Source organism: Hydractinia symbiolongicarpus, chromosome 13 (genome assembly GCF_029227915.1).
Source record: "Hydractinia symbiolongicarpus strain clone_291-10 chromosome 13, HSymV2.1, whole genome shotgun sequence".
Classification (NCBI taxonomy): Eukaryota; Metazoa; Cnidaria; class Hydrozoa; order Anthoathecata; family Hydractiniidae; genus Hydractinia; species Hydractinia symbiolongicarpus.
Window position 1 is genome coordinate 13,656,770 of NC_079887.1, and position 19,470 is coordinate 13,676,239.

The following is a 19,470-nucleotide window of genomic DNA, read 5'->3' on the forward strand; positions in this document are numbered from 1 at the left end:
TGATGTCATACCAAAGATTTTTAGACCATCCTAAAGCTAAAAGTTAATAAATTTCAATTTCTAAAATAATACTCTTTTGCGCTTAATTGTAAGGTAGGGGAGTGGTGGGTACTTCGGCAAAAAAATTTAAAGTGAGGGGGGGGGGGGGTTTCATAATATAATGATATAAGGGGGTATTACAAAACTTTCTGTAAAATGGGGGAGGGGTAAAAATAAAATGAGTCGGTGGTTCAGACACCAAAGAGAGAGTAGGGGTCGTTATTGCGGGGGACGCTTAAAAAAGAAAAAAAACGGAAATAGATGTATCATCAGAGAGAGCAAAAATTTTTCTGAAGTTACAGTTTTTTTTGTTAAAAATATTTCACAAACAAATTATTCCAAAAGTCAACACTACTAATAGTTTAATAGGCATGTCATACCAATCCCACAGTTCTCTACCACATCAATTTATCCAGTGTTTACTACATATTTTGTTGTGACGTTCACGTTAGATATTTGGAGCCATATTTCATCAGGCGACAATAATCCTGCATCTTCATACTACAACTAAACTTATTATTTCATTCTTTTGATTTCTGCTTTTGATTCTTTCTCGTATCACCACAGATAATAATTTAGCGTCCTTCTTATTCGATATATTTAATACCTTTGCCGAATTCCTCGTTCAAAGCGATTCTACTTTCCTTCCCTTCTTAATCCAACCTGGCGTTTGCTTATCTTTGATCTTTTTCTTTCTCTTCATATTCAATTTTTATTTTTGTTTTTTTCGTTCTAACTGGGCGATGTACGGCGTTGTTAACGGTCCAAGGACCAAGACTTTCATTAGCATAAAAATCCATAGGATATATACTCCGCCATTCGCATTGTTTTAAAGCAACAGCAAGCTGATAGAAATAAAATTAAAAAATTGAACAAAGCAAAACACAATGGCGGGTAAAACAGTACAGTATATTAGCAACATAACACAGTATTGCGACACTTAACTTTTCATGACAGCAATTTAACGTAGCATAGCTAAATATCGCACCAGTGAGCTTAACATAGAACAGGTGGATTAACATATCATAGCATTCATTACACGTTGGAAAGACATCTTCTAAAGTTATGAATTTCTCGGATACTTAATATCGCGATTATATGAACTTCCAAATATGTTAGAGGAAGTTAGCTTCGCGAATTTTTTAAAAAGCCCATTTTAATGTCTAGTCAGACGCAAGTTTTAGTAAATGCGAGCAAAAACCAACAAAATAGAAAAAGTTTAACCTTCTAGTGACGTCATACATTACATACTCAATTTTCCATGTGAATGGACTGTAGACCATTCTAACTATTGCATATTTAATTAGAAAACACTAGTAATGCTAACTTAGCCTGCTGGTTCATATTAAGTATCAGTGATATTAAATGGGAAATTCAGTCGAATGTAGCAGATACCACAACAAGCTTACCTCATAAGGTGAGAGAAGAGGTTTTTCAAACGCTTCACCCCAATCGATCGATAATCGAGGACATGCGACTTGCACCCACCTAATGTAAATAACGCATATCAATATTGTTAACAAAAACATAATTAACAAGATAAACGCCTAATCGTATTTTGCCTATTCTAACAAATGGTGTATACTAAATTACTCTGTCTGTTTTATCGACTAGTGGCTTTGTAGTAGAACGCTCGCTTCCAATGCGGAAGGTCATGGGTTCAAACCACGGCTGATTAATGGCAGAGGCTATAAAAGTGCGAATTGAACTTTTCTGCTCAGCATGAAAATAGGATTAATATCATAGGCAGTTCTAAAATTAGGCGGCGTCGTACCTTATAACCCGTTAAAACTAATAAAAAAGTCTTAACCTGCGGTCTAAAGGAAGGGTTGTTGGCTCCCCTTGGCGGCGATTTAATATGGACGAGTGAATGTTACCGTAGCCATGGGTTAGCTCCAGTCATGTGGAGGAAATGCGGGAGATGGCAAATTGTGCGGGCCGTTGGATGTTGCAGGAAGTGGTCAGGGAGAGCAAGTACCCTAATTGACTCTGCTTAACTCAAAATAAGCATTAAATACTCTAGGACTCCCCATCTAAGCCATAGCTTCTCCTGGAATTTATAAACAGGGTATATCCATCGATATTTGTGAGGTTTGCCATGTAAAATACGCACATTTATCTTGGTAAACAGATGCAGAAGTCTGTTCAGTAAATACTTACGCATCAATGTCAGCAAAGAGTTGAAGTTTAGCAGGAAAGATTTCGGACAGCAGCACAATTGTGTATTGTTTTCCTGCATTCGTCAATTTTTCTTCTAAGTTCTATAAAATTATTATTATTACAGAACTGATATAAGATATTCCGAAGCTAAAATAACAATCCTGAGTGAAAGTGTGGGAAAAACATTTAAAAATGCTAACACAGAACTAAATGCTAAAAGTGACGGGATTGGTAGCAAATTTCCCTAATTTTCCATCATTTACAATTTTACACGTTTCTGCAGCTTAGTCTCGAATAACAAGACATACAATCTTTACTGTACGAAATAAACTTTCAACATCGATTTAAAAAAAGTAAAATTTACAGACTTTTTCCGTTGAGGTTTAAACGAGTTTCTTAAATCCTGTAACTGCATGATTTGGGATTTCTCTTTAAAGGCATTCTAAAGGCTGGCTTTTCATCCCCTCTAACTGTAACTATGTTACAATACCACCGGAAGTACGCTTGAATAGGGACTTGAACCTGAAACCTTTTGTTTACAAGCCGAATGCATTACCACTACATAATCTTCTCTCAATATTACCTTCAATATCTTTGGACTCCCTTGTCTTCCTAAACTTCCAAGAATTAAACCAAATGTTTGCGCACTTGTTGCTCTGTCAATTGCTGCTTTCCTGTTTTTGCGCATGCTCGCGTGATCGTATCGCTCGCGAGTGAACTTTTTTGAGTATGGATCATACCTAAATATGCAATGAAGAATTGAGTTCATAAATTAGAAAGACCATAATCCTTTTAGAAATTTTTGCGGTAGTTCCCAACCGCATAGTTTTTTTATTTCCTTGGAAAGATTTGTGGGAATTGGTCTATTTTCGATTTTTAGCAGTGATATAATTCCGTGGATTATCTTTTTTAATTTCTTTATCTGGTATCAAAGTTACAGAAGAATCTAAATTGATAAATTTGCTATGATTTATTCCCTACGCATTCCCTAAGTATATATTTCAAATATTTATATATTTCAAAGGGGAAGTTAACTTAGAATTTGTTTACTTTAACTAAACCTTGCTGTTTTCCCTTTACAGGAACAACTTTTAATACATTGACGTCATAAAGCGTGCTCGATCCAGCTTTTTTTACTTCCAAAGTGGTCGAGATTTTAATCAAAACTTTCACAAAAAAAACGTAATTTTTTTAGCTCTACCTGTCAGAGTATGAAAACGAAACTAAAAATCTTTAAGTTAACTTTTGTACTATGAAATATCAAAAAATGTATTTTTGGGTTAATTTCCCCTTTAACTAAAAACAAGAAAATAAAGTAGGTTGTACCTGCATCAAAGTTTCCCGGTTAGGGCTCAAATTATTTTCACGGGATTTATTTTTGGCAGGTTTTTGGGAAATTTCTCCTAATGAACAACTAACATTGTAGCATTTTGTTCATTTTACCGCGTAAAATTTGCAGCGAAAAAGCCAGCTGATTCCCACATTCCCACAGCGTCATAAATCTGTGACTAATTCAACGTTTTTAAATCATTGGGAAAACCGAAAACAACCAAAAATTGTCAATACAACAAAAAACTTACATGTAAGATGGTAGTTCAGGATTGTGTATCATGGCAGATTCAAGGTGAAATCTTCCGTCTCCAAGGTAACTAAATGTCAAACAAAATAATACCAATCAAAATTTTAACGAAGACCATTACAAATGTTCTTTTATAAATATAACGCTTAGAAGCACACTGAGGCTCTAATAGGGAAATTCTGTAAGCATATTGATCAGCCTTGGTACATCCTTTCAATGTGTGTTTTCATAGGTATCTCATGCAGATGTCTTTTAAAGCTTAATTTGCACTATTACATTATCTGAACTTGGCTTGTGCAACGAGATCTATAGTTTTGTGGTCGTTCTCTTACGGGTAAAAACAGAACTATTTGATCTTACCGATATAGCTCATAAAAGGCAACGTTTAAATTTGTTTCTCTGATAAGCAGCACATTTAAAAAGTTTGATTTAACGAAACAAGTCCTAAATTCACTCTGAACATTGACAAGCAAACTTTCGGCAACTTTAAATTTGACATAAAAATACCCAAAGCAATTACTTGTGATGGTTAACTTTGAAATTAACTGCCTTGTCTCAACATATTTTGACCGAGATTGTAGCTTTATTCTGGTTTATACAATTAAAATAGTTACACCAGAACTCACATGATAGCATCTATTCCATCAATACGAGGAGACGTGCAGCCAAGGATCTCACCAGGAGACAAAGGCTTGGCTTGTGGTATAGTCACATCATAATCTGTCGATAATTCATTCTTTGCAGCCTAAAAATGTATATGTATATATAAATAACAACAATAAAAGTGAAAACATATTGTATCATATTGTAATTGCTAATATTTTTTTTGTGATTTTCAGTTTTCCAAGAACGAACGAACGAACGAACGAACGAACGAACGAACAAACAAACGAACATCCAATAAGAACAGAACAGTACCTGCAACGAGGAAATGAACTGGACTGTGCTCACAAGAGCCAGCTTGGTGCCAGCTTGGAAATTATGTTTGACGGTTTCAATAAAATGTATCGTATCAATTTTAATGTCCACAAAGACATACAACATTTTGACACCTTCTGTAGCATTGATGGGAACTAAAAGAATTGAAAGTTTGTGAAACATACACACTATTTTTTCAAGGAACAACCACTATTCACTATTGACACATTTTTGTATATCAGGAGTACAATTTTGTAGATCCTACGATCCCTGTCATGACTGTGTTGTTTCTAACTTGACATACCTGACATTTTTTTGACGTAAAATTTCTGATTATCCCAATTATGTTTGATATTTGTGTGAATTAAAGATAGACTAATAAAGTTTGGATGACAAATAAAAAGTAAATTTGATATAGTGGAATCTCTCTATCTCGACTACTCTCTATCCCGAGCTACTCTATCTGGAACTAAAGTCTCGATCCCTTTGTGGTCAGCCTAAGGTATTTTCCTTTCTTTATCTCGAACTTTCTCTATCTCGAACAAATTTTTTTGCCCCTTGCGAGTTCAATATAGAGAAATTCCACTGTATAAGCATATTGCATAGAACCGACTGTAGAGAAATTAATGCCAATTCTAAAAACAGAACTCGAATTGCGAATATTAAGAAAAATGAAACTATCTTAAATTTCATACAATTTACCAAACATCAAAGAAATGCTGGCAATTCCTAACTTTTCTGACAAAATAGACATCTGGACTTTACGCCTGCTTGTTTATGTTAATAGGGCTTTTTATTTTTAAGTCCTTTTTTTTTACAGCTATTAAAAAAAGTTTCTCACCAAGACAACTATGTCCATAGTGAACCATAAAATCACAATCTAGAGCGCGCGCAGAAAAATCATCCACGCAACAAGCTCCGTATGTGACGTCACCCATAATAACAGTCTCTGCATCTGTGAATCTATAAAATGAAACATTTTTCAAGTAATTTTTTTAAAATAATTGTGGTGTAAACGTCAATTTAAGTGTGATTTTTAAATATAGTTTTTTGTTTATTTCATTCCCACACTTTCCATGAATTGTATTTTTGTCCTTTGGGTAACAACTTACTGTGATAAAAAACTTCATAGTATAAAAAAAAAATATTATTTAATTAAAAAATAAATAAATTGTATTATTAATATTTTTAGCTTTGGTCTTTGCAGGCATTTGAAGTCCTTTTTTCTCTTTTCAAATTTTCAAGTAAAGTTGTATCAAACCCAACTTGTCTGCAACTAATATTTTGCTATGACGCCACATGGAGTAAAACAAACTTCCTAATATAACCATGCATAACACACAAATTTTAGTATCATTTAATGTATATTCAAGGCTTAGAGGGATAAATTTTTTAACCCTATTCGGTCCCGACTTTTTTTTAAAAAATGCTATGACCAAGGGGGAAGGGGGGATTCCGCTCCCTTTCAAAGCTTTTTGATAGGTGTCGTCAAATTAAATCAAACTCGGCACTTTTATAGTAAGTATGAAAAAAAAATGACAGCAGTTCATTTTTGCTTAAATAAGCAATTTTTCTGTGGTGTCATGGAAAGCTCAAAACTTGTACAAAATACAACTAGCTGCTTCAATTAAATCATTCTTGTTCCAAAACGAATTTTAAAATTCTTTTTAGTTTCTGAATGCCAAATAATAGTTATTTAACATAATTTCCAGTTTTTACATAATTTGCACAACAAAAGGCTTAATTGCCCGAAAACTTTATTTTTGGGTAAAATCCTAAAAATATCAGGAAATCAGATTGACTACATGCTAAAATTTACAGAACGATTTTCCCTGATTAAAAAGTTGAGTTGTGAGTTTCAAGTGTTCAGGATAATCTTAACAAAAGTTATAATGTCCCGATTATAAGAATTTTAAGGGGTAGTTTTAAGCTATGACCAATATCTTTGGCTCTGAGAGGTATAGGACGTTAAAATTTGGCATGCAGTGACACTGGTTTTTTATATTTATCTATTACACTGTGTAATAGATAAATATAAAAAACCAGCAAGTATTTTAACCAAGAAAATTAGCAAAATAGTCACGAAAGAAAATATGTCACAGACCATACATTGTCAATGGTTTCGTAAGATAAATATTTTTTGTATTAAATATTAAGAGCTAGTAAGTACTACTAGCCCAAGCTGCAATAACAGTATCATGAGCAGTCACACCATAAGCACAAAATTTTTTTTTTGAATCTTAAAATTTCATGTATTTAATAATTAACAAGAATGTTGTAATTACAAATAGTTTAAATTATTTTAGTCTGGTAATGACTAAATAATTTTTCATCTACGGTGTACGCTAAAACATCTGACGTAATACAAACACAACTTACTCTTCAACAATATCAGCAATAACACATGAATATAAAAGAAGTCCTTCTGGAAATTGCAACGCAACTAAAAAATAAACAAAACAACAAGTAAACAAACAAACAAAAAACAACATACTAGACTGTCAAATACACCATTTATGATCTCTTATCCCAAATTAATGCATAGGACATCAATAAACAAGTTAAGCTAGCAAGCTTATCATACCCTCACTTGCACGCACCTGTACATTTTAGCTCTCATCTCTGCTTCTCACAAGGGCGGACTCTATGGTTGCGCCTTTTTATTACAAGTACCAGTATGAGTACAAGAGCATATGCTGACTAAAAGTGGATTTCCAAGGGACGTATTGGACAGTAAAATAAAAATCAAAGCATGCATAATTTTATTTATTTTGAGTTTATTTCAAAACAATGGCGTCACAGAAAGTGCATACAATTTATGTTTTCTCATGAAATATTAAGCAATTAGACTGCAACCTGCGGTGGTTATTTAAGAAAAACTTTTAATACAAAATTTTAAGAAAACGTTTGTTTACCCAATAATAATAAAGCCGGTCTAAGTTTATCATCTTAAATGCGTGGCTTAATTTTTGTTTTTATAAACCGAATTTGTTGTTTACAATTTGTCTTGTGGAAATCTGCGTTGCCTTAAAAACCAAGATGTAAAAATAGACAATATACTTAGGGTGAAAAAAATCTAATTTAATTATGTGTTACCTCTTTGAGCAGATGCTTGTCGAATTTTCCATATTGTCTTGTGAATCTCGAAATTATAGTTTGAAGGCAGCTAAGAAAATAATTTTTTTTAAAATTCTTATTACACGTCAGAAAATCTCAGAATGGAAAAAAAGAACTTGAATCTGTACTCAGAATGTAAAAATTTTTTTTAGAATAAATGGAAAAAAAAGGTTAAAATTTTCTATATTTTTTTTTTTTGACTTATGGAGAGATATTTCCCTAAATCGACACACAAATGGATAGAGAAACAAACCTGACTGATAGCTATATTTAATGGTTGATCATTCAAAATTTCAGCCGGAATTTGATTTAACACACGACGAGTAACTATAAAATAGATTAAATGTAATACTCAAATAACTTTTATGAATATGAATATTATATAAGTGAATAAAATAAAAAAAAATACCTTTCTTGACTGCTGTTCCTTCACGTGTGGTATTATTAGTGTTTGATTTAGCATGCTTCACTATTGCAGTGTTTTCCATGCTAAAAATCTATATTCTAATCTAAATTTAATCAGTTTTACTTTTAATTGTATTTTCCCAACAACTATGCACTCACAAATTCTGTAATTTAAATTGCAGTTTCGTTCCCTTATTTCCTTAGATCTTATATCAGGTTTGTTTTATGCTTCCAACCAATCTTATATCTGCGAAAGAAAACGGACATTAAGCCGAGAATGATGATGAATGATGATGAGGTTTGTAATATTTTTTTTTGCTTATCCACTGGAGTTTAACAGGAGAATAAAAACTTGTACTTAAACCTTCCTCAGTTGTCAAACACATAAATATTTGCATACATCAATGAAAAAGGCATCTAGGTATATAGAAATAAATTAAAAGTATACATTTATAGTTTGCAAAATACAAACATAAAATAACAAAAAATCCTAGTAATTTATTTGAACAATTGTTACAATAATAACAAAAAATATTTATAATTTATAACCATGATACAACTAAAAACTACAATTCCATATTTCCCCCAAAAAAGTTTTAGTAATTGTCAGTTGGTTTTTTTGCAGCAGAGAAATGTTCAAGTTCAAGCAATTTCAAAGTTCAGGGATTTAGTCAAGGGATCCAGTCTATCTTATTAAGAGTAAAAGCACCTTCTTGTTATACTCATCTTAATTAGTTAGATCTTTAGCTTATAATGCAATATATATTCTTACTTTAGACTGGCCATTAAGTGAAGAAAATATGGTAAAACAGATGTCTAAATATTATTTCCGTGCATGGTAGATGACACCTCTGGTGGATGGTGGACTATCTGCGACTGATTCATCTGACATACTCAAACTTCTCGATACTTTTGATTTGTTCTGTTTTGGAGAATGTTGTCTGCGCGTTTCGTTAGATTTATTTTTGTGTTCCAAGAAATGGGAAACCAGTCCATACAGAATAGGAAATTTTTGTGATGAACTACTTTCTGTAAGATTAAGTTCAGCTGCTAGAAATTCTCTATCAATTGGTTCCTTCGGTTGACCAGATTCTGATAACAAAACAGATGTTGTATATTTATACTTATTAAATTCTAAGTATTCTCTTATTAATTCATTGATAAACATATTCTCATTAGATAGGACAGGTTTCGTCTCGGTTTGATCATCTAATGCACTAAACACTTCGGCGCGAATACGAGCTCGTATCTGATTCAGCACACCTCTGCTGTCTAAAGTTTCTTTCAAAACACCCTTTAAGTCATCAATCGAAGCCATTTATTTAAGGATCTGGTAAAAATATAACCTTCCTAAAAAGTAAAAAGAAAACAGTTGGTCAAAAAGTTATCAGACAGGATTTACTTGTAACAATCAATTTTTTACAGAATTAAAAGAATTCATTTTCAGTTTATTTCCTTTGTGGTACTTTTTTTGCCTGTCAGGTTGTGTGCACACTGTTTGTAAACATTGCAGGGTGTAATCCAGAAATGTAAAATAAGGGCCGCTAAATCCCAAATGGGAATTTTATCAAAGTGGTCTTACGTATTATTGTTAAAATCTTATTCCTTTACAACTTGCATAAAATGTGCCATAAGTAACACACTTACTTTGTAGTGAATATAATTAGCTTCTCTAATAAATGGGAAAAATTTGACATAAATTTCAATTGGGAAATAGCATTTTAATGGCTACTCAGACAAATGTATTACACCCTGGTAAAGTTGGCGTAAATACAACTCCATTCTCCTAAAACGAACACTTTATGGCATGCCATTAATCATAAAAAATAGCTGCAGATATAGAAACAACCAAAGTTCAATAAGTTTAATAAATAAACTAACAGAGGTATCGGTTCAATTATTTAACCAGTCAAATCTCATTCAAGCATATAGACAAATAGATATGAATTTAAAAAGCATGCATAAACTGGTATAGAATATTCCATCTACAAAACTTAAAACAATGCTAAATATTGCTTTTTCTCATTATAGATTGCAAAGACATTGACAAAGTGAACAGTTTATGAATATAATAACAGTCTCCTTCTTTCAATAATATCTTATCGGATAGTTCATCTGTTTCTTTTAATAAAAACCATAGTCACTGTGATCTTAAATAATAGTCAGCACGCTACTATTTTTATTATGCAAGTTTCTCATCTGGTCTGGTGTGACGAATCTTCACGTATCAGCAGCTTTTTCACATAATCTTGCCAATAGACCAGACATTTGCAATAATGATTGCACACCTTCAACTATTCTCATGTGTGTATAACCAATCTCCTAAAAATAAACAACAGAAAACATTAGCTGCTATGGAACAGTGGTGTATAGGAGTTAGCACAATATGTTTGTAATTCTAAAGTTACAGACTGGACCAGCACGCTTTAATAAAAAATTTGATCATTACATTGGAGGCATTGACTTATTTCAAATATAAACATGTAATAAAATTACAAAGTCATGTAACAAAGTAATATTAGGATATGAAAATCAGTTTTAAAAATTCCCCAGAACATCTTAAATTTGTTTGAGAATTAAAATATTTCTAGTAATTTATAGGGTTTTAAAATGTGAGGCATAAAAAGTTTTTTGATTCAACGCAATGAACATAACATATAGAACTTTAGATTGCTCAACAATCCTTAGACAAGAAATGTAAGGTTTCTTAGATGGAAAAAAACTTTTTTTGCGGAAGCAAGCACATTGTTACAAAGAGGCTGTCGAAAACGTTAAAATTGAAGCATGATTCATTCTTTGTAGACAGACATGTTGACAAAATGCAACCAGTCACCTTCCAAAATGAAATAATTTAAAGAATAATAGTACATGATCAAACTTGTGAAATTTGTAAATAGACTCGAAAAAATGGATGATGTATCACTCGTATTACCTTTACAAACTCAAGTTTAAGATACTCTGCCATTTCAAGATTTTTGCACACTCTAAATATATTTGTGATGATATCGACTGCAGAGTATCCCATCTTCCACAAGTGTGACATAATTTTGTATGCTTCGTCTATATTGGATGATATGCAGTGGTTAAGCATCTCCTTCACCAACAATGGGTGTGGTTCATCACATACCTTTACAATAAAATCAATTCGTTGAAAAATCAGGTGATCAAAAAAAAAAAGCATCCATCATTATGACATGGAACTTGTAAGATCATGCAGCTAGATGTAACCTTGTTTAAAAAAAATCACCTTAAATACATTTTCAGGATTCACAAAACCAAATCCAGCTTGCGTTGACTGCAGATTGTTGATAGCCTAAAAAACATTAACTTGGATATTTCATGTTTGTCCATTTTTAAAATATTATAAAATCCAAACTTGGTACAGACCTCTTACAATAAAAAAATTTGGTTCAGTAGAGCTGGAAAACCTTTTTTTTTTTAAAAAAAAGAAAAATCCTAACACTTTCAGGGATGTACAAGAAAGCTATGGTTTTTTCATAGTTTTCTTGTACATGTCCCCTACCTGACAAAATTTAAAGTAGCTATAAAATAAATGAGCCATCACAACCCCTCACCTGTCTCATGTCACCTTGCGCTGTAAACACTATTGCCTCCAGACCTTCATCGTTACGAGCAACCTAAATAAAGTCCTACTGCTGAAGTTTTGTTTTGTTCCTCTCTTCTTTTTAAGGTCAAATTAATTGACAAATATATACACATCCTTTTAAATTTTTAATATATTATAGTGTATGTTACTTGCAGCCTTAATATGTAAAAAATATGCCTACAATACGTCTAAAAAGATGCCAATAAGATTTCGAAAATTTCGAATATTTTTATTTCTATTGATTTATCTTTATTTACCCTGAAATATTTATGCTCAAGTTATGCTGATATTATCATTCACTTATGCTGGATTTCTTAGCCTTTAGTACTATATAAACGTTATGCTTAAAACAGAGTGTATGATTAATACCTTTTCCTTCTCACATATGTCAAGTATACGTTCCAACACTTGACTGTCTGTAAGTCTTGTGTAGCGCAAAACTGCGCATCTGGATTGAATGGCCTCTAAGAAAAAAAAAATCATGAATATGTAAATAATAATAAAAGACACAAGAGTCTTGACTCTACAAAGCACAAACATATAACAAAATTAATTTTACCAATAATTTTATCAGATTGATTGCATGCCAGAGCAAATCGAGTTGTTTTGGAATAAAGTTCCATTGTCCTTCGTAACGCTTGTTGGGCACCTGGTGTCATGCTAAACATAACAGTTGCAGGGAGTTTGGTTACTTGCAGTTTAGTTTTCAATTTCTATATAACAGAGTCAACTGGCATAGCACTCATGTTGTTAACGCTCTGGGTTCAAAATGTGTATACCAAAAACCTGTCAGACAATACCTGTCAGCTTCATCAAGAATAATAATTTTGTGTCGACCCTTTGGTAGTGTCACTTTCTGTTGAGCAAACAACTTTATTTTGTTTCGAACAACATCAATACCTCTGAAATACAAGAAATTATATAAATATCTGTCCACAGCAGAGCACTTTAAATTGCTGGTGCACATAGTCACACAATATCTGACAGCATGTTTTTTAAAATTTTACCAATTCTTACTCTAAGGTTTTCTTTGTATAAATTTATTGACACAACTACAAAACAAACCTATCATTCGAAGCATTCAGCTCCATCACTGCGTCTTTATATGATGCTCCCAACATCTGGCGTGCAAGACAAAGAATGCTGGTGGTTTTACCAATTCCAGGTGGACCCTAAAAGTATATAATAAGCATATGAGTTATTCTTGAGTACAAAATGCATCTGTGCGTTGCCATTTAAAAAACAACAGACATTTTAAGAAGTGACATTTTAGCCATATCAAATATTTTTTCACATTTTCAGAAGAAATACAACAACACACTTACTGCAATAATTATATTAGGAACATTTCCATGCTCACCAAAAACCTGTGTAAAAAATAAGTATATACAATAGAAATAAAATAAAATACAAATAAATAAAATAAAGACAGATAAAAGTTTTCTTTCCAAACAAAAGTACACAAAACAACACAACTAAGCTGTTGTATTTTTTTATACCTGCAACCTTTTAATTGTTTCCTCATTTCCAGTTATTTCATGGAGTTTCGAGGGACGGTATTTCTCTACCCTGAGAAGGCAAAAGAAGACAAATCAACAAGGAAGAAACACATCATTTTTGCAAAAGCGCAATATTTTCCAAACATAAAACTTAAAAAAATCCCTTTTTATTATTTCCCAATGAAAAAGTTTGTCAAAGAAATCAAATATATATACATCTAGTGAAATTAAAGCATGATTTTGTTTCCAGAGATATTTTCCTGCAAAAGGGTATAGCACATACGCGAAAGCTTACATTCAAGCTGTGCTGTAACTATATATCTGAGACAAGTCAGCCAGTATTGCAACCATTTTAATCATAAAAAAGGCTTTAAAAATAAGTCGTGGAACGGACATTTCGGCCAATCCCTATTTTACTTAGACCTGGAAAAACACTCAGTCTACTGGTTGTTAAGGGATGGCTTATAGTCGCAGCCATAGTTATGTAGTGCAATCGGGTTTTGCATTATTTTTATTTTAAAAGTCTTTTATTCGAGAGGCAGGTTATGAAATGAACGTTTTACATACCATACATATGGAAAAAAGTTAAGAGAAAGGGGGTCGATTCACCCCAAAGCAGCCTTGTAGCCTTTGTAAGTCGACACATCACTCAATATTTTTAAAACATACCGTTAGTAATTATTTGCTGTGATAAAATCGCAAGTGAGAAAAAAGAGCCAAATATAATACAATGAGAAAAAAGCAATTTTGTTTTCCAGAGTATATAGTTCAGTTGCCTCCAATATGACAATGCACAATATTTGAGTCACAGCGAAAAATCAATCAAAATTTTTTTGTGCTTTAACTAATCATTGAAAACAGTTTTTCACCACTTGTTGATTCCGGTAAATTTTTCAAAATTTTTAAGATTAAAATATCACGTCTGTCTGCATAACAGCCAATTTTTTTTTTCAGTTACAAGGTTCTAAAAGTCATATCATTTCTTCTTTCACTTCATGATATTTTTCCGCAAGTCTGGACACCAATATTCTTCTGACGTCATTTGTGACAACAACATTCAACACGTTACTTTCTTTCAGTAGCAAACTTATCTTGAAGTAGTTATGTCATCTCCCTCTTCTGATGTAACCAATGTTGAAGTTAATGAAGATCTAGAATTTGGTTTATCTCCTTTCATGTTCGAGTCAGAACAGAGTCAAAGTGAAGTGGCTGCAGCTTTAGAAGCTTTAGAAAACAACATTGGTGCTAAAAACTGCAATGTCCATTCATTCATTCATTCGTTCTCGGCGCAACGTCCGTTTTCCATGCTAGCATGGGTTGGACGGGGTATATTAATGACCCTCTTCCAATCTGATCTAGACTGTGTTAGATCTAAACTCAACTTCCTCTGTATTAAGTCTGTCCTTATAACCTGCCAAGTCTTTCTCAGTCTGCCTCTGGGCTTTGCCCCAGGAACTATCAAGTCTCTACACTTTCTTACCCAATTATCCTCCTCCATTCTTTCCAAGTGCCCCAGTCAATTCAATCTTCTTCTGGATAACATCTTTAATTCTACAGAGACTTAGCCTGCTTCTTAGCTCATCTGAACTCTTTCTGTCTCTCAGACTGGCGTTAGACATCCACCTAACCATCCTCATATCATTCCTATCTAAACAGTCAAGATCTTCCTGCTTCACTGCCCATGTCTCACTACCGTACAACATAACACTTCTTATACAGGCCTCATACAACCTACCTTTTACCTCAATTGACAGGACTCTGCTAGTCAACAAAGGAAGTAACTCTCTGAACTTTTTCTAAGCAGAACCTATCCAGCAAGTAACACTTCTTCCAACACCCCCTTCACTGCCCAACATATCACCTAAGTAACAGAAGTTCTCAACTATCTCTAACAAGCCACTGTTGTACATCATTGAAGCTGGAAATACTTCATTCTCTATAATCTCACCTTTGCAACGCTAAGCAGAAATTATATATTGTTCCTTTTTGTGACTGTCACACTTTTATTTAGCTAACCAACTATCTATAGTGTGCTGTAGAGGGTAGCTAAATGCTTGCCTGGTAATATTTCATGAAGAATAATTGCAAAATTCACATACCATGGCAATTCATAAGACTTTTTCGTAATTTTTTCTGCTTTTTTGACCTCTTTTGGTGCATCGACATCCATCTTTTCGTCAGCCATTTTGTTTACTTTTTAATTTCCCGCCTGATTTAGAAAACGAAAGTGTAGACCTGCGCAAACTTATAATCGAAGGACGCCCGAACCTGTACAGCCCGTATCGTTGTCAGGCTTCCTTTTTGTTTTCCGATATGTATGTGACCAGAACTTCTCCCTGAAATTTTTTAATTTTTTTGTCAACCTACAGAACTTATACTAGTGTTGGTATGATTCGCCATGAAAATTGATGGGTTAAAAAGTAAAAACAACCAAGTTGTTAAAATAAAACAAAAGGTTTTCGTTATAATAAAACCATCGTCAGTGCATATAAAATGTTACTATGTTAAAATTATTCAGTCAGTATATACAAAATAAAATCATAATGGTCGTAAGAGATCAAACAAAATAAAGAGAAAAATAATAAACTGATCAAGACACGCCATTTCTAAATAAAAACAGCTTTTTTGATCAAGCTGGTCATTAAATACGGGTTTTTCAATGCAGTTCTTGACGCTTCTAAATTTTTCCGCATTTTAGTGTTTCGGGGTGCTGATAGAATAACCCTCCAGAAAATCGATAACCTGTATTGTTTAGCAAGTGTTTTGCTGGTTCTGAATCCTTTCTAATGTCGTTATGCTCATTATACCGTGTTTTAACATTCCTTTTTGTCTCTCCAATATAAGTTGCTGTACAAGAGCACAGTCCTTCGTATATTTTACATGACGGATAGGGATTTTGTTCTTTTAAAGTGAACGGCTGTTTAACCTTCCTAGTTTTCCACGAAATAGCTACGTCACATTTACCACTTGTAAATTCGTTAAACGTTTTTAAAAACCTGGAAATTAATTCGTTTTCTTCACAGTATGGAAATTCTATTAGGAGAAACATTTTCGGAACTTCGAAAAAATCAGGCGGTATAATGAATTCGTCATCAGATATAACCAAACGATCTTTGAATTGACTCTACACACTGATGATATAGTGCGTTCTTGAACTTTTTCCTTATTATTGATTTTTCTTGCTCAAAATCTGAGGAAATTCGGTATGCGCGACTAAGATCACCAATAATCGTATTTATTTTGTAAGTGTAGACTAGAGTTGTTCTTAGCATTAGCATAAAATTTATGGTAGAACATTGTGCAATAAAAACAACTGATAAAAAAGTGAATCCAGTTTCTTTTTATTGTGGAGGTTAAAGGAAAAAAAACTTGTTCCTTTGAGCTTAATCAAAGTCAAAACTTTGTATCCACTATGAGCAAATGTAAAGGTAAGAACAGAATGTTTATTCTCACTCACCAGGCGAGGGGAGTGATGAACGAATTTCAAGTTATCATCACAATTCTTGTTCACGTCAGATGTAATTATATCGTTGATTACCATAACTGTTTCCTTCCAGTGCTGGACACCATTTTAACGGTCTATCCGTATGCAGCCATGACATTTTTTCACAAGTTCTTATCGACGGTGCAAAATGGCTACATTATTTTAGATCACCAATAATCGTATTTATTTTGTAAGTGTAGACTAGAGTTGTTCTTAGCATTAGCATAAAATTTATGGTAGAACATTGTGCAATAAAAACAACTGATAAAAAAGTGAATCCAGTTTCTTTTTATTGTGGAGGTTAAAGGAAAAAAAACTTGTTCCTTTGAGCTTAATCAAAGTCAAAACTTTGTATCCACTATGAGCAAATGTAAAGGTAAGAACAGAATGTTTATTCTCACTCACCAGGCGAGGGGAGTGATGAACGAATTTCAAGTTATCATCACAATTCTTGTTCACGTCAATGTTCAGCAGATGTAATTAAATCGTTGATTACCATAACTGTTTCCTTCCAGTGCTGGACACCATTTTAACGGTCTATCCGTATGCAGCCATGACATTTTTTCACAAGTTCTTATCGACGGTGCAAAATGGCTACATTATTTTAGCAGTTGCTGTAATCTAATTATCTATGGATTATTTCATGATCAATTTGCAATCAAGTGTTTTTTGGGGAGGTAATTATGAAAAACGGATAACCTTGAATATTCGAAATTGAAACTGTGTTTTTTAGAAATTAGAAGGCGTACCTTTGGGTAATTATCGAATTAAAGAAGTTTTAGAGCTCCTTGTTGTACATTTTGCAGCTGATAAGTTTTGCTGCGCATCGCATGGCGGTATGGCAGCCCTGAACTAGATGATTTTGTAGGAAATTTAACTTCAGTCTACCAATTTAGAGTAATAATAGTCACAATCCAATTAGTCCAATAATCACGAGATTTTCAGATATAGCGTTTTTAAAATGGCAACCTAGATGACACGTCATGCATGTCACCAGTACTGAAAGAGTTAAATTGCAGATGAAAAACTCCAAAAGACCGGTTTGATACACGAAAGGCAAAGTAATTTATTTTAGTTATTTGCCACTTAATTCGGGCTTTATACTTCTCTAAAATGACAACAAGACTCATGATCAAGTTACCTATATAAGTGCAGACAAACAGTCTGTGGCTTAAGAGAAATGGAAAATAATTAGAAAAATCTGTTCATTATGACTTAACAAATTCGTGTCCACAATCCTACGAGTCCACTTTCCTTCTTGTTCGGACGTAATGCCAGATCTTGGCAACCGTTGTAGACCCAATCACGGTAAGTGTAAAGTAACTACCCATGAGCCTCTTGCATGTTTTAGTCCATGGAAAACTATCGCAAAATTTATATTTCTTGTATATTTCTTCTGCTCCTTCCTATAAAAGTAAGCACAACACTTGAATGTGATTTGAATTTGTTATTATTGTACTTGTTTGTATCCTGTCACGATAAGCTGGGGACAATAAAAACTGCAAGAAGTTTTTTTTAAAACTCACAAAATTACACCCTTCTTTATAAATTGTAGTCCGTGACAATTACCAGAAGATTAGTCCCGTATCCCTTTCCCGGATGTTTTTAATCTTACATCAATTGGCTGTTCCAGAAAATGACACATTGCACATAAATTGTATAGCACGACAATTTGCACCAGTTTTACTAGTGGAAATAGTGGAAGTCAATTAGATACCAAGACGGAAAATTAAATATTTTGGAGGACAAAAAAGAGCCTATTTAGTGGAATTAATTAAACGGAAACCTTGAAAACAATTTTGTACTTTGAGTGCCTGCACGGCTAGTAACATGACTTGCTCCAATCTTACACGCACAATTTAAGAAGAGCAAGGCTCACAGTTTTTGCCACAACGTTCCGAGTGGAGCATATTAGCACCAGTGCATCTTAGCAAAATCTGCTCTTTTAATATATGACAACCCAGAAACAAAACAAATGAAACGAGAAAGAAGATAAGATATTCCTTTTTTTTGAAAATATCTAAAAATTGGTTGTATGTACATATTCATTTGATTTTGATCTGTCAGCAATATCAATGTTTTGAAATGTCAGCAAAAAAAGACAGCCACTCCTATATAACTTTTTACTTCAAAAAATTTGCAAAAATTGGTTAATTGTGTTTTATCGAAATAGTTAATAGTCAGGTCGATAATAATTTTAATTTGTTGAAATATCACACGTATACAATATTTAGACCTTTACTGACTAAATTTTACGAAAAATAACTAAGAAATTCGTCTCCTTAAAGGGGCTGCGGAACGGCTGTTGGTTTTCGACTTTAGCGAATTACACGAAAGTCGAGCTGGAGGCGGCGAAAAACAAAAATGTATGTAATTTATGTAATTTACAGACTCGAACATATACATATATCTAGAATTTTTATCTTCTCCAGCCTTGGTCATGTTTTCATCTAGGATAAGTATTGCTGAAATATTTCTTCGTAATATACTTTTCAAAAAAAAATTGAACCAGCAAGCAAAGTGCGCCGGTTTGTTCATTGCGCGAAGCGCGTTTGCCGGATTTTTAATATGTGCGCGTGATATACGGAATGTGAGCATTTTAACCGGTTCGTAGCCCCATTAACTATAAATGTAATCTAAAAATATGTAATATTTGTATCCC

The 19,470-nt window shown here is 33.2% G+C and overlaps 3 protein-coding genes across 3 annotated transcripts; all 3 read right to left on the bottom strand.

Annotated features, from left to right (window-relative positions):
* Nucleotides 1–297: 297 nt before the first annotated feature.
* LOC130623587 (2-(3-amino-3-carboxypropyl)histidine synthase subunit 1-like) lies at nt 298–8,429 on the bottom strand. Its single transcript, XM_057439091.1, has 12 exons — nt 8,223–8,429; nt 8,067–8,140; nt 7,793–7,862; nt 7,076–7,139; nt 5,538–5,659; nt 4,697–4,851; nt 4,405–4,523; nt 3,780–3,848; nt 2,783–2,939; nt 2,200–2,300; nt 1,449–1,527; nt 298–884 (listed from the first exon to the last, which is right to left on the bottom strand). Exons 1-12 carry the CDS (start codon nt 8,299–8,301, stop codon nt 714–716), a joined length of 1,260 nt encoding a protein of 419 aa, XP_057295074.1. The 5' UTR covers nt 8,302–8,429; the 3' UTR covers nt 298–713.
* Nucleotides 8,430–8,639: 210 nt separating this feature from the next.
* Nucleotides 8,640–9,951, bottom strand: LOC130623589 (centrosomal protein 20-like). Its single transcript, XM_057439093.1, has 2 exons — nt 8,991–9,951; nt 8,640–8,903 (listed from the first exon to the last, which is right to left on the bottom strand). Exon 1 carries the CDS (start codon nt 9,534–9,536, stop codon nt 9,042–9,044), a length of 495 nt encoding a protein of 164 aa, XP_057295076.1. The 5' UTR covers nt 9,537–9,951; the 3' UTR covers nt 8,640–8,903; nt 8,991–9,041.
* A 144-nt stretch (nt 9,952–10,095) lies between these two features.
* LOC130623588 (replication factor C subunit 2-like) lies at nt 10,096–15,561 on the bottom strand. The gene is made up of 11 exons (XM_057439092.1): nt 15,424–15,561; nt 13,325–13,394; nt 13,151–13,192; nt 12,891–12,997; nt 12,626–12,727; nt 12,385–12,485; nt 12,195–12,289; nt 11,794–11,856; nt 11,466–11,531; nt 11,151–11,345; nt 10,096–10,540 (listed from the first exon to the last, which is right to left on the bottom strand). Exons 1-11 carry the CDS (start codon nt 15,507–15,509, stop codon nt 10,439–10,441), a joined length of 1,029 nt encoding a protein of 342 aa, XP_057295075.1. The 5' UTR covers nt 15,510–15,561; the 3' UTR covers nt 10,096–10,438.
* Nucleotides 15,562–19,470: the final 3,909 nt, after the last annotated feature.

Coding starts and splice junctions, on each gene's coding strand:
- LOC130623587 (XM_057439091.1), bottom strand. CDS start 8,301: ATGGAAAACACTGCAATAGTGAAGCATGCTAAATCAAACACTAATAAT. Junction 8,141..8,222: donor AGGAACAGCAGTCAAGAAAG/GTATTTTTTTTT, acceptor TCTATTTTATAG/TTACTCGTCGTGTGTTAAAT. Junction 4,524..4,696: donor AGTTCATTTCCTCGTTGCAG/GTACTGTTCTGT, acceptor ATACATTTTTAG/GCTGCAAAGAATGAATTATC.
- LOC130623589 (XM_057439093.1), bottom strand. CDS start 9,536: ATGGCTTCGATTGATGACTTAAAGGGTGTTTTGAAAGAAACTTTAGAC.
- LOC130623588 (XM_057439092.1), bottom strand. CDS start 15,509: ATGGCTGACGAAAAGATGGATGTCGATGCACCAAAAGAGGTCAAAAAA. Junction 12,486..12,625: donor ATTCTTGATGAAGCTGACAG/GTATTGTCTGAC, acceptor TGTTATGTTTAG/CATGACACCAGGTGCCCAAC. Junction 12,290..12,384: donor TCAATCTGATAAAATTATTG/GTAAAATTAATT, acceptor TTTTTTTCTTAG/AGGCCATTCAATCCAGATGC.